Source organism: Aptenodytes patagonicus, chromosome 20 (assembly GCF_965638725.1).
Source record: "Aptenodytes patagonicus chromosome 20, bAptPat1.pri.cur, whole genome shotgun sequence".
In the NCBI taxonomy this organism is placed as follows: Eukaryota; Metazoa; Chordata; class Aves; order Sphenisciformes; family Spheniscidae; genus Aptenodytes; species Aptenodytes patagonicus.
The window spans coordinates 5,421,625-5,435,193 of NC_134968.1; the positions used below are offsets into that span (position 1 = coordinate 5,421,625).

General features: G+C 41.8%; 1 protein-coding gene across 1 annotated transcript in view; it reads right to left on the reverse strand.

Moving 5' to 3' along the window:
* Positions 1 to 13,569, reverse strand: part of MYO1D (myosin ID) — a 165,691-nt gene that overhangs the window by 121,522 nt on the left and 30,600 nt on the right. Inside the window, exons 2-6 of the mRNA XM_076356932.1 lie at positions 4,588 to 4,796; positions 3,642 to 3,735; positions 2,719 to 2,884; positions 1,103 to 1,156; positions 68 to 163 (exon numbers count right to left, since the gene is read on the reverse strand). Coding sequence (XP_076213047.1) covers positions 68 to 163; positions 1,103 to 1,156; positions 2,719 to 2,884; positions 3,642 to 3,735; positions 4,588 to 4,796 — 619 coding nt within the window. The remainder of the gene's footprint in view (positions 1 to 67; positions 164 to 1,102; positions 1,157 to 2,718; positions 2,885 to 3,641; positions 3,736 to 4,587; positions 4,797 to 13,569) is intronic.

Below are 13,569 nucleotides of genomic sequence, written 5' to 3' on the forward strand. Positions count from 1 at the left end.
TGCTAGCTTAAGTACTTCAAGAAGCATTTACAATTTTAAGACAAGTTACCTCTAACAACACCCTCACCTTTATCTGTGCTCCAGGACAGATATAGCTGTATGCAGATGCATCCTTCTGAAGATGTAGAGAACGTAACATCTGGTCAGAACCCCCCTGGAGGAGCTGTACAAAGAGTATTTTAAGAAACGGTGAATGAAAAGAATAAAATCCTTCCTTCTTCTGTTTTTTATTCATCTGCTTGACAAGCAAAATCATAAAAACATTAAATTACTGCTACAGAAGAATCAGCTAGAGTATCTGGAGTCAAACATGCAAAATACACAGTCTGCACCGTTGCAGGGCTCTGACCACCAGAAAGACGTTACCTAAATGACTGTCCTTTTGAGTGACACAACTGTTTAGAAAACAAGCCTGAACCTCTTCACAGACCAGACATGTTTATATCTGTGACACGCCACAGATGTGTCCTGGCAAGCACATTTACCTTCTCTGCTATACACAGAGACTTTCCAATACGGAAATGACACGTTCATGAGAAAGGTGCTAACATGCCATCATGGAGTACTGAACAAGTGGGGGGAAAAAAAACAAAACAAAACCACCTACGTTTCCCTCACCACAAAACTGAGAATAAAGGTTATGCTACTAAGCCGACCATTTCCCCCAAAGGATGCACAAGGGAACAACCACACAACATGGAAGACATTAAAAAGAACCCAAAGGAAAAAAAGAAAGTCAGCTTGGTGTCATAAAATTACTTCCACATGGACTAAAGGCCTCAAGAGAAAATAGAGGGATTAGACTTATTACAAATAAAACAGTGAGTCAAAGTCCAATATTCTACCATATTTGTTTAGTTAGCCTCCTTTTAAGTTTACAAATGTGTTAATATGGGACTGGAGGATAGAAAAAAATAAATCTTCCCATGCTCCTTCCCCAGACCAGGCCTCTTCAAAGAGCTAAAGAACCTAAGATCACCCAAGACGCAACAACAAGGGAACACTTTGCAAAACACACGAGAGGGTGAAAGCATTAAATATTTTGCCTACCATGTCTGGGAAACTTGAGAAAAGTCATTTGTTTGAGCAACCGAATACAAACCTGGTAAAAAGAATGAAAGCTTCGTTCTCCCGGCTGTTGCACAATCACACGAGACTGTGGGGAAACAAAACACAAAGATAGGTATTTCTGGATGCGGACGGCCTGCTTCCCCAGCACCTCCCCTTAGACACCGACGCGTCGGTTCGCCACTGCTAGGACACCTCCAAACTAATCTTATCTTACAGTAAGTCTGTTATGAACATTATTAGCTAGAGGCGACCATGGGGTTTGAAGTCTATAATCAAAAAGACCAGCTTGTGTAACAGCTGCAACGTCCTACTCCCAACCAGGAATCCCACGTGGCAACTACAGAATTGCTTTCATGGAAGAGTCAAATAAAACACGATTTTAGTTTGAGTTATTTAATTGCTGGAAATGAAAACAGGACCGTATGACTACGAAAAAATGATCCACAGGCCACAGTTAGGGCCGTTCGGTAACCACTTCTACAACCCCAGGACAGGCTGACCAACAGCACCCAGCCGCTGCACGGGAGAACGCTCCGCTCTAACACAAGGGCATTGTTTTAGGGAGCAAGCGACAGCTCCATCGTCAGAGTGCTCATTCCAAATCAGCGTAAAACAGCACCAAAAAAAAAAAATTGTTAAAAGCAGCAGAAATTCAGTCAACAAGCAACATATCCTTGTTTTACGCTACAAGTTTGAACTATGGAGAGTGACAGACGTGTTCCTGCTGCAGTGCAAAGTCACTGTCTGTTAACTGCTTGTGTTTGGGCCAGAACCTCAACTGCTTTCAAAATGGAAACAAATTTAACTTGGTAGAAGTCAAGAATATGAAATAAATGATCAGGATTTAAGTCACTGCAGCTGCAGCCCCACCCCTTTTTTGCATGAAAGTATCACATGTTAAATGTTTGGTTTTGTTGCTTTGTTTTTTAAAATAAAGTGTTTATTCTGAAAATAGACTTCAGGGAAATAATGGGAAAAGTAAAAAAACACAAACAAAAAAGCACGTTAGCTGATGTGGTCAAACATATAAATTAAAGCCAGACATGTGTCTCACACATAACGAGAACTGTTAATAGATCAAGCCCAGTTTCCCTACAGTTTTACATATTCCAATGTTTTCAGCCACCACTTAATGACATGAAAAAAATAATTATGCTTAGGATCACTTGGAATATATAAAACCAAAGCTACTAAAAGATCACACAAGGCTGTGGGATTATTCCACAATAACACTTCTCACGCATACCATTGCTACTTACGGACCTAGATATCTTCTCCTTTTATTCACCAGTGAGATCTCAATGCAGGAACTTACAAAGAAGGAGCGCTGCAGACGTTAAATTAATCTCAGCTTTTATTCTGTATACAAAGTACATACACCTATATGCTGATAAGCTTTTGAGGAACACTAGTCCCTTATGTGGCGAGCTCTGAAAGCAGCGTCGTTAAATTAACAGGGCAGTGCCAGTGCTTCAGCAGCATTTCAGTTACTTATACTCACTTTTGAAGAAAAATTAAGCCCTAGATTTAACGAGATTCTATGCCCTCATAACGTCACATTTGAAAGGAAAACTTTCTAATGGCAAAGCGCGTATTACAAAAGTAACTACACAAAAGCCTCTAACCCTAAAAGCGAGCGTGGCTTACCTTTTCTAGTAAGTAATTATTGATATGCCCACCTATTGGGTCTCCTTTAAAATCAAAGTTGATATCCATATATTTTCCAAACCTGCTGGAATTGTCATTACGGTTTGTTTTGGCGTTGCCAAAGGCCTCTAACACACAGTTGGATTTCAGCAGGATGTTCTTCACTCTGTAGTACAGACAAATGGAAAAGAGAACAGGTTAAGTCCAGACTTATATACTCAAACCATGGAATTTTTTTTTCGCAGGTGTTTCTCGAGAAGAATTTAGTAACAGCAGAGATGCTCTTTGATGACATGTTTGGGCAGATGTGTATGACATTAGCAATCCCATGGGAAATCAGCTGGGAGCTTTCGGTAACGTTCCTTACAGCCGAACAAATGGGAACCAAAGACCAGGTCCTCCCACAAAAATAGCGTCAAAAATTCAGTTCCTTTATATATGTAAGTTTTGAAATCAATTTCTTGAACTCTTTTGCAAGTAATTTTCAAAATCTTTGTCGGGGTAGCTACTAAGTCTGTTCCAGCAGAAAGCCACATTCTTTGCTCAAAAACTTTCACTCTAAGGCTGACAGGCACATTTTTGCAATTCAGGAGTATGCAAGCCTGAAAGGTCACGGAATATGCTCCTTGCACTCAACATGCTATTCTAACGTACACATATTTCAGGCAATTTGCCACAGGACACATGATTTCTAGACACTGTTTTTATTTTGAAAGTTTGAAGGCTTGAGTTTTTCCTATGTGAATTTAGCAATCAATATTGCAAAATTCCAGAGTAAGAGAGTATCTGAAGAAGTTAGGTAAATGCTGTAAAATCAGCATGCAATTAGTACAAGAGACCATCTAATAACATGGTGCTACACAGTCCACAGAGAGAGATCCAGAAACAACACGATTTCACTTATTTTTCTGCAAAGCCCTCACCTTTCCACCTCTGCTCTCTGACCGGGGTTGGTAATGGCTGCTATGTACTGCATAATGTATTTACTGGCCTCGGTTTTCCCAGCCCCACTTTCACCTGCAGGCATAAATACAAAGATGACACAACAGATCAAAAAAAGCAAAGCAAATCACTGAGCAGTATATCTTAATTCTAACCCGACAGTGTTCGGGTTTTTCATTATTGTTTTTTTAAAGCAATCTTATTTGTGTGCACTTTGACCATTTTCTAAATATAGCCACAGCCCTGCCGGGCTGTTGCTGCTAGGCTGACTTAGAAGCAGTTATGATGTAAGACTTCACAGGTCGGTAAAAGGCCTGGCACCCCGAGGATCAAAAGGAATATTGTTAGAGGAGAAAGACTGGCATGCAGAGGCTTGGCTAGCAGCAGTGCCGGGAACTGCAATACAAGAGGCTACTGTTCCGCACACCATCTCGGGTCTCTCGCTTTTCAGAGCTGCTAAAGCACGGGAACATCAAGGAAACGAAGTGCCAGGATCCAGATAGCGACTGTTCATGGTACAAGCCCTGCTCCCACTGTCAGAGCCACGACAAGCAATCAGTCCAGCCGTCGAAACAGAGAACAAAACATCGGCCAGTCATCCAAGGGACAAAAATCAGCAGTTCTCTAAAGAGAGACAGGAACCCTGTTCTCACTGATCCGCATTCACACAGGCAGAGCAAGCAGAGGACTCGTGTTCAAGTTATCACTTTGCATGCACAGATTAAGCTAATGACTGACACCAGCTCTTGAATTAGATAAGAAATAATTGTTAAGGTCTCCACACACAGATTCAAATGCAAATAAGCAGTTCTAAGATTAATGAAGTTTTCTTTTATAAAATGCTGTCATTAGCCAAATCATTATTCTTCTGCCTAGAACTTCACAAAGATCAAGTGTTCATCACGATGAAAAGCTCTTTCAGCTTACCTGATATTACAATACAGGTGTCTTTTGATCGCCTCTTCATTGCTTTGTAAGCAGCGTCAGCAATTGCAAAGAGGTGAGGAGGCCTCTCGTATAATTCCCTTCCTTTGTACTGCTCAATCATGTCACGCCCGTAGATGTTCAAGTTTTTGTAAGGATTCATGGAAACAACCACCTCGCCAATAAACGTATAAATCCGTCCTTTTTCAAACCTACCCAGGATGAGACAAAAGGGAGAAAGGGAATTAGTCAAACGTAGAGATTCAGAATATGTCTTCCAAGCAAGTTGCCCTTTTCATCAGGTGAACTCTTCAATCCATCATCGTACTGAAAAATTATACTAAAACATTGGCTACGGACATTATCTGACCAGCGTGGCCCAGATGGCGTGTTAGCATATTGCGTAGAGACTGATGTTACAAGGACTAAGAGCTAGGGCTAGCTTTGAATCCTTCCACCTACAAAGGAAATTTCTACTGCTATTTCACTTACAGATGCATGACCAAGCAGATTACTGAGGTACAATCACTGACTATATTTCTGAGTATAGCAAACTTTTGCTTTGCCGATGCAATCAAGCCAGCCTTCTGCATATTCAGGTATTTCTGTTGCCATTAACATGCTGCCAGAAACAAATGTTTCTAAGAAATTCTTTAGCAGGATTTAAGTTAATATAATTTACTGTTTCTACAACTGACAATAAGTAAACATGAGTGTGTGATGAGTTTATAGTCTGCTTCATAAAGGGGATTTAAAGGCAAATTCTTTTTTCACATTCTACAGTTGTCCGTAGCCCAGCTCAGGCCAGAGAAGCAGAAGTTTTGAAGCCACTCACTTAGAGGTCTAATCACATTTGCAAGAAAGCAAACAGAGGTACAAGCCAAGAAGCAAATTACAGCCTTTCAGCTCTAGCAATTAGCTTCCACTCCATCCTTTTCGCTAGAAGGCACTTTGATACCGTCACTGCTGCCAAACCAGAAGTGAAAGCTTTTCAAGAACGTGTGAAAACAACCCTAAACTACACCTTTCCTAAACCCGACCTGGTCCTTAGTATTCCTTCTGCAAACAAGACAGAAAATAACTTGACGTTTGTTTAAAAAAAAAAAAAAGAAAAAAGTGTTTAAGTTAGAAGATGCTTCCAAAGAAATTCACATTTTATCGAAAGTTATCTAACAGAAGAGTGCAAAAGGAATTTCGGATTAACAGCTGAAGAATTCATACAGCATTTGCTTCTCAGGAGGAGAAAGGATGACAGCAGATTTAGAGATCAACATGTGAACTATGGCATTTCTACCATTAAATACCTGTCCGCACCCTGTATTTAAACCTTACAACATTAGATGGCACCATAACACCTCTATAGAGTACAAGGATCTTCCTAACTCTTGATGGACTACAGCACAAATTCTAGCATTACTTTATTGAATTTATTACCACCCCCATGTGGTGACAGGCTTGACATCTTCTATTGTTCATTTGAGAATTTTCTGCACTTCTTGGCAGTGTTAGTTTTTAGCAGGTGTAAAAAAACTCAAGAAATATAATCTAGCAACCAGCATTCCACTTTCTAAAAGTGATTTTGTCTCTAATTCCAGCTTCCTCCAGAAATACTTCCCTAAAAAGACTCAAGAATTGCAAAACACCTTTTTGTTCCTGCGTTCAGTTTTAACTGAAGGTAGTCCTGATATGCATTTCCCAAAACATTGGTGAGCTTAAAATGCAAAGATATTTTATATTTTAGAGATACATGCTGTTTGAAAGCTACCAAAAATGTTTTAGAAAAGATAAGGCCATGATAATTAGCAATGCCAACCGCAGCTCAGCAGCTAACTATCGCCACAAAAATGATGGGTGATGCACAGGCAACAACACTAAGCAACTGGCACGCGAGTCTGGGATGACATACAGAATCACAGCCTAATTCTTAAGACAGCCTTAGGTACACAGGAAGCCTCACACGCTCAGTCCTTGACATTTGCCATCCCTTAATTTTAGTTCTTTGAAGTACAAAGCAGCTGGGAATCGTGGTATTTGGAAGATACCAAACAGGCAGAAGACACACGTGGGCGCAAAGACATGGATACCAGGCCGCTCGTCTCCTGCCCTCTCAGGAGCACGTGAGGGGCTCTACATATACATAGGAGAGCTTAAGAAAAACCGAACACACACAACACTGTTTCTACTATGGAGATCAAATCACACTGGGACATACATATATATGTAATGGAAACCATTACAAGAACATCCAAATCAGCAGAATCCTTCCCATCTTTTTGGAGATGGGCCATGCAAAAAAGGCAAGCTGCCCAGTGGGGAACATACAGACTGCTCTCCAAAAGTCGCTGCACAGCAGGCACATAACCACCGCTGAAGGCACTATGACTAATAAAAATAAAGATAGAGCAGTTTCTGGATGAGGTTTTAAGCCCCACCGTACTGCCAGACGCATGGCCGCAGGGCTCACGGTCGGCACAGAGAGGTTAAGGGGGTTTGTTTTAGCCGCTGAGAAGAAAGGAGAAAAAACGGACATCCCTACTGAAGCGTGGTGCCCAGTCACCATCAGAGTACCCAATACTCTGACCTCCTCCTTAAGTAATGAATTATGTAAACTTCCAGTAGCAGAGCACAGTTTAAGTTTCCTCCCTCGACAGTTCAGTGTCCCCGCCTGCCTCGTAAGCAGAACCTACAGATTTGCCTCTGCCAGCCTGCCCCGCCGCCGGCCGCCCCGAGCACACCGCTCCGGAGAGCCCCCTCGACCGGGGCACAGCTCGGCTTTGGAGGCGTCCCAGCTGTGACACTGACACATACAGCAGTTTGCCACACTGCCTGCTTGCTTCCCCGACAGCTCCGGGCTTAGACAACAGATCTCACATTTGGCCTCCAAGTCAAGTTTTAAGAGGTTTTACTAGATTCTGACGAGTTGTGTCTTCAATCTCTGTGACAAAAGGCAGATGGAGACGAGGGAGAAGGGTCCATCTCCGGGCTTGACAAAGGGGCATCTCTCAAGCTTGGCTTTAAGGATACGGAGTTTATGAACAACTGACATCCCCGTTTACCTCTCTGTTCGTTTTTCTTTACTTCTTAGCATCGGAGTTAAAATTCCAGAGCTGTGCTTCGATGTTCCTAAAAAGAGCCGTTGCTCCTCACCCCTCCTTGCTGATAAAGCCTCTTTTCATCAGACAGCGCAGCTCAGCACAGCAGCAGGCCAAGAACAGCAGTGGCTGTTTTCCTAGCTGCATTGCTTCGGTGTGAGAGTCTTGATTTTCCTTGCCCAAGAAGAGCTCATGAAAACTTAAGAAAACAACCAACGACAGCAGTCCAAACTGGGAGGTACAAGTTGTGTTAAATTCGCTATTTTTCTGCAAGACAAGGTCGCAAAACCAGACGATGAAGCTATCCGGTGCTTTTCGGAAAGGCTCATCAATCGGGGCATGCGCTCCATCAAGGGAAAGCTCATCAACACAGAGGATGGTGTAATCATTTCAGTACCGAGCGTATAACACGTAGGAGTGGGTTTTTATTAAAAGCAATCTACAGCACACTTGATAAAAGGAACCCCTGTACCTGCTCCTGGGGGTCGACACCCCCACGGTCAAACCTCCATTTGTACCACGAAAATCACATAATCTTGTGCTGCAACTTTGAGGAGAAAAGGCTTCCCCGTAGCGATGCTATTTGAATAATTTCTGTATCGCTGTCTTCTGAATTTTCCACTTACTACTTTGGCATCTGAAATCTAGTTCAGCAGCCAAAAAGAAAGTCACAGTATTTAATCCTTGTGTGTTATTTTGATGAAGAACATCAGCTCTTTCATGAGAAGTTTTTATACTAGTTTTTATTACCTTGTTAAAACATGGATTGATAGTGAGAAAATATAAACCAGTAGGTCACAGAATATAAATCACTTCAAGGGATAGAAATGATTGTCTAGAAAAGACGACTGCCAAGTCTTTGTTTTGTAGTTTTTATTTTTAGGGAGTTGGAAAAAAAAATACATCCTCAAGTCCAGACCTCCTATGTTCATATCCAATTGCCACTGGAAAATACACTGCAGAAATCAGAAAACTGAAGCAGAAGTCTTCGCCACCAGAGAGCACTCACATTTAGGATTTCTCCCACCTGACAAACTCTCCAGTCAAAAATAAAACTGTTCTTACCGAGGAAATGATGCAACTTCAAATGCACTCAGTACAAATAAAGAAAAGAGTTAGCTGGCAAGACTTGGAACCCATACTCCAAAACAACATCTGCAGAACGCAGACCGTTAAACAAAGGCACCCTACCATGCAATCTCCACTCCAAATGCTGCAATTCAAATTATAAAGGGAATTTCTAATTAATCATTTACACGGGTAACTCCTCTGTACTGAAAGATAAACAGAAACTTGTCGGGACCACAGACAGCGGGCAGCACTCTGCAGGCTTATCGCTATTTCTAGAATTCAGCACACTTTCTGAGATAACCTGTGCCAGCTACCAGGGGATCAGTTTGCAGTGAGATCACAGGCTGGGCTTCGCTGGGGTGTGAAACGGCTCCTCAGAAACTCATTTTGCCAGTCTTTCCCTCCATCTGTCTAGTATCTGAGGAGCAGAGCAATTGCTGGAAAAATCTTGTCAAGTCACCCGTCGTCTCATTTTCTGTTACTTTTAAGAGAGCTGAAGCGTAGCTATTGGTATTTTGGATCATTTTCTCCTGGGAAAAGACCTTCTCTCTCATCTGGAACTACTCCTTTCTCACCATTGATCACAGATTGACATCACATTCTGTTTTACATGCACGCAGACACACTAAAGCCTTCCCACGTTAGCGGGCGCTCAGTGAACCTCCTTGGTCCCACCTTCCTGCTCCCTGATGCTACACAGATGCTCCAGAAACAGAACGTCTCCACGACAAGAAGTCACAACACAGCCATCAACTGAAGAGGGACTTTCAGATTAACTGTACAGCAGTGGCTTAAAGTAAAGGAAGCGTTAACAAAAAAGGCAAAAGCAAATAATTCAGGACAGATACAGGAGTGCTACAGATGCATCAGCCTGCGCTAGATAGTCAACAGCTGTCCTAGTACCACTGAAGGTTAAAAGAATAAAAGCTGATGGTTTCAAACGACTATCCATTTCCAACTTACTCATTAACTCCAAAGCACAAATCAAACTGAAATATTTAGTATGAGCATACTTTTTTCCTTCCTTCCTCCTTTGTGCACGGGAAGAATGATCTAGCAGCTGCACACCTCTGGCATGCAGAAGAGGGACAATTCCTTTTCCTGCTGCAAACACCCCGTGTGATTTGGGTTATTCCCCCAAAGGGGGTCACAGTTCTTAGTTCTCACCAAATACAGACATTAAAAATCCATTACTGCAGGCGTTGACTCCATTCTCGTTGCAAACCCGCATGAAAACATCAATTAAAACTCATGTTCATGAAGAGACGTACACGGATAGTAAAGGATGGGCCTTTGGGATGTTTTCACTAAGGAAGGGAATTTGAGTAGACTTGTGGCAGTGAAATTGTATTTACCTGTCTTTAAATGCAAGAATGTATAGCCAGCTGCACTGACACAAAGGAACAACTATTCTTCTCGTGCTTTGGGAAGATGACTTTGCTTAAGCACACTTCACCCTGTGTGTGTCAGACAATTGTGCCTTTTATATGTGACACCACGTCTCTCTACTGAGTATTCGGTGCTACTTAAAGACTTTATTTTAGGTAAATCTCGAAATAAACTCAGCTGTCAAGCAGGAAAGAATGACTTTCAAGTCTTTCAGTAAATTGCTCATAAACTGTATTATAGCAAATCATCCTCATCACAAGACAACTCAGATAAACAGGATTTGCGCTGGCAGAAGCATAGCTAAAATATTCTTGCTGCTCTTGGAAAAACAGACCAAAAAACTGTCCAGTCAGTATTACCTCCCTGCGCTAGGAAAACAATCCAAGCCTGTCACGATTCTGAATATGCACATCTACAACATTTTGATCCATCCTGAGCGCCAGAAAAACTGGAATTTAAGTTCATTTAACGTGCAGGTGAAATTTTTGCTTGCAGTTGTCCTGCATGGAGTCAGTTTTCAGATGTTGCCAATTTAACAAAATAGGAAATGCCATTCAGCGCGCGTTCTGCACCACTCCTTTCCTGTACCGAGGGAGCAGAAAGGGCAGGGTGAGGAATACTTCATTCATCTGCAATTTTCACAGTCAGCTTTGGAAATAAGGTTAAAAGAGTCCTTTGTAATGATGTAATTTTTTTCAAAAGAAAATAGTAAACTACGAGTGACTGGTGCCGTATCTTCCCCAACAAACCAACATTCAAGCAAACTGACTGTAATTTGACAAGGCTGATTCAGCTCCAACGCAGCTGACCCTTGAGTCATCTATACGGCTTTGCAAACCCACTAGGTAAGGTCAGGGGAAAGGCAAATGGAAGATGGATGCTAATCTAGCTCTAATGAACACTGAATAAAGGCTAAAAGTATGACATGTAGCTGGCTAGCTAGAAACTGGAATAGTATTAAAATCCCTCTCCTTAAACATGAAGTTAAAGTACTAACCTTGCACTGAAAAAATGCCAAGCCACTAAACATAGGAGTCACTGAACTTTCATTTCTATTTGCGTCAGACAGACCGAGCTGTCTCTCCTACGGCAGAGAAGCACTGCGTACTCTTTCTGCATTTCTAGAAGCATAGCAGAAGGCGCAAGCAGACTTGAAATAGATAATGAGACAAAAGGAAGTGCTTTGAAAAGTTTCTAGCGACGACATAATGCTTTGTGGTTTTATTCCAATCCACACATGAGAAAGTTGCTATCAAGCACAGGTAGAAGAAAGAAGCTTGCTCCTGATTTCTCTGCGTTGAGCAGTAAAACACACTCCCACTTTCTATGTGAAAAATCCACAGTAAAATCCTAATGCAGTAATCACATTACTCTGCTTTGAGCAGGAAACGGCCTTGAACGACCTCCTGAGGCTGAATTATCCTACGATCCTATAGCTAACCAGGAAAGAGTAGAACAGGCTTGGGATACAAACGAACAAGAGACTGCCATCTACCCATAATCTCTAACTTTTTAATCTGTCAAATAAAAGCACATAATCTATAAAGGGATAGTAAAAGAAAAAGAAAGTTCAAAAGTCAGGTAGGTTCTTCTATCTGCTCCCATCTCACGTGAAGTCAGCTGGAGCACGTGTGCAGAAGAGCCTAGAGCTTGTCTTGTAAGAGAACTGACTTAAATGTGTAAGACTCATAAAACTACTGAGGACTAGGAAAGGTGGAAGCAATCACTATAAATACATCGGTAGATGAATATCATCTTGTGAAGCAGCCAGAAGAACTAATTAAAGAAAAAACTACAAAGGCCCATACAAAAAAAAAAAAAAAAAAAAAAGGGAATGGACTTACCCTGGCCCATGTAGGCTCGCTGTCAAGGGAGCAAAGTCCTGGACGAGCATTTCAATAGAGGCAGAAAGGACTAGAGAGCCCTGCTGGATATTGCAGAACTTATTTTATATATATGTTTAGAAGATTTGGCTTCCTGCACTGACCAGCAACTGACTTCATGATCCATTACGTTCCTTCCACTCTGATGTTACAGCATTCAGGTACTTCAAAAAAGACGCTTTACCTTCATTCACCTCCTCCCCTTTCCAAACCCCGCGTCCATATTAACTGTAACCTGCCACACCATGATTATCTCAGCCTTCAATTTTGGGAATTCAGCTTTGTCCATCGGATTATACACCACTGTGTTAAAGGGTATGCCACCTTCAAATGTATCAGTGGACAAAACTGCAGCACAAAAGGCAAAAACCAGACCGATGACTGGTGGTTGGACAGATCTGCATCACGCGGAAGATACCGTCCGATGTCATCTCTCTGGTTCAGTGGTGCATGCATTCTGCAATGGTTGGTTTGTCTAAATAGCGTCCTGGCAAGGACTAGCTTACACTTCTGAATAGCAACCTTTCTGTCAAGGGATGCTGAAGGAACTATAAAATCCTGCAACCCAACAGAAAGATCAAGAAATACGCAGAAAAACAAAGACCATGACTGATACCCTGTTACTTCCTCCTAACTTCTCCAGTAACTTCAGGAAACAAAAGCCATTCCCGTCGCTGCTGCTGACCCTGATATAGCGGCGTCCTTGTTTAAACCAACATAACCTGAAGCCACATCAGCAACTGTACTGATGATGACTTTCAACCTTATTTTCTAAGCCATCTCTTTCTTATACTATACCACCTTCCTAATTTTCTGTACACACTGCACAATTAACAGAACTTTGTACTGACGTCTGACTACACCTCTATTTATTCCACAAGCCTAGGTGCCAAGGTACCATCACAGTATTTCACAGGTTTTCTTGTAGGTGCTTGGAGACTCCTTTTGCAGTCGGCTGGCCGTGAGACACTGATGTTCAGACGCTTCATTGTTCTGCTGTAAAGGAATATTCTGCATTTGTTAAGCTCGTGCCCAGTGCCGATCTGTGAATGCTGCTGGAGTCTCCTGAATACAGCATTGTTTTGATACAGGGCTCAAAAAACCCCAAGAATCATCTTGCAGTATTAAGATATAGTACACCATCTGCAAGCACTCCAAAAGGCTTGCTTAGTCCTTTGGTAACATTAGATCTAAAATAAAATTAGATGCCTTATTTATACTAACACAGGCCACGCAAATCATGCAAAAATAATAATGCAAAATATGCAAATAATGCACAAATATGACTTATGTTTCTGCATAATTAGGGTTTCTTTTAGAGTTGTTACAGTGATCTGCACCATCTCACCTAAACACAAACATTGAGTCCTTGTTCTGTCCTTAAACAGAACTGTTTGTTTTCTGGCCATGAAACCAGGCAGACTTCTTTAGGCATTTATGTGTTTTACAGCATATTGTGACCTAACACAGCTCTTGTGGTTTTGGCTCGTAAACTGCCCTAGCAGCACATCAGATTCCCAACTAAGGGCTTCGGCAGACAAACTGCTGAG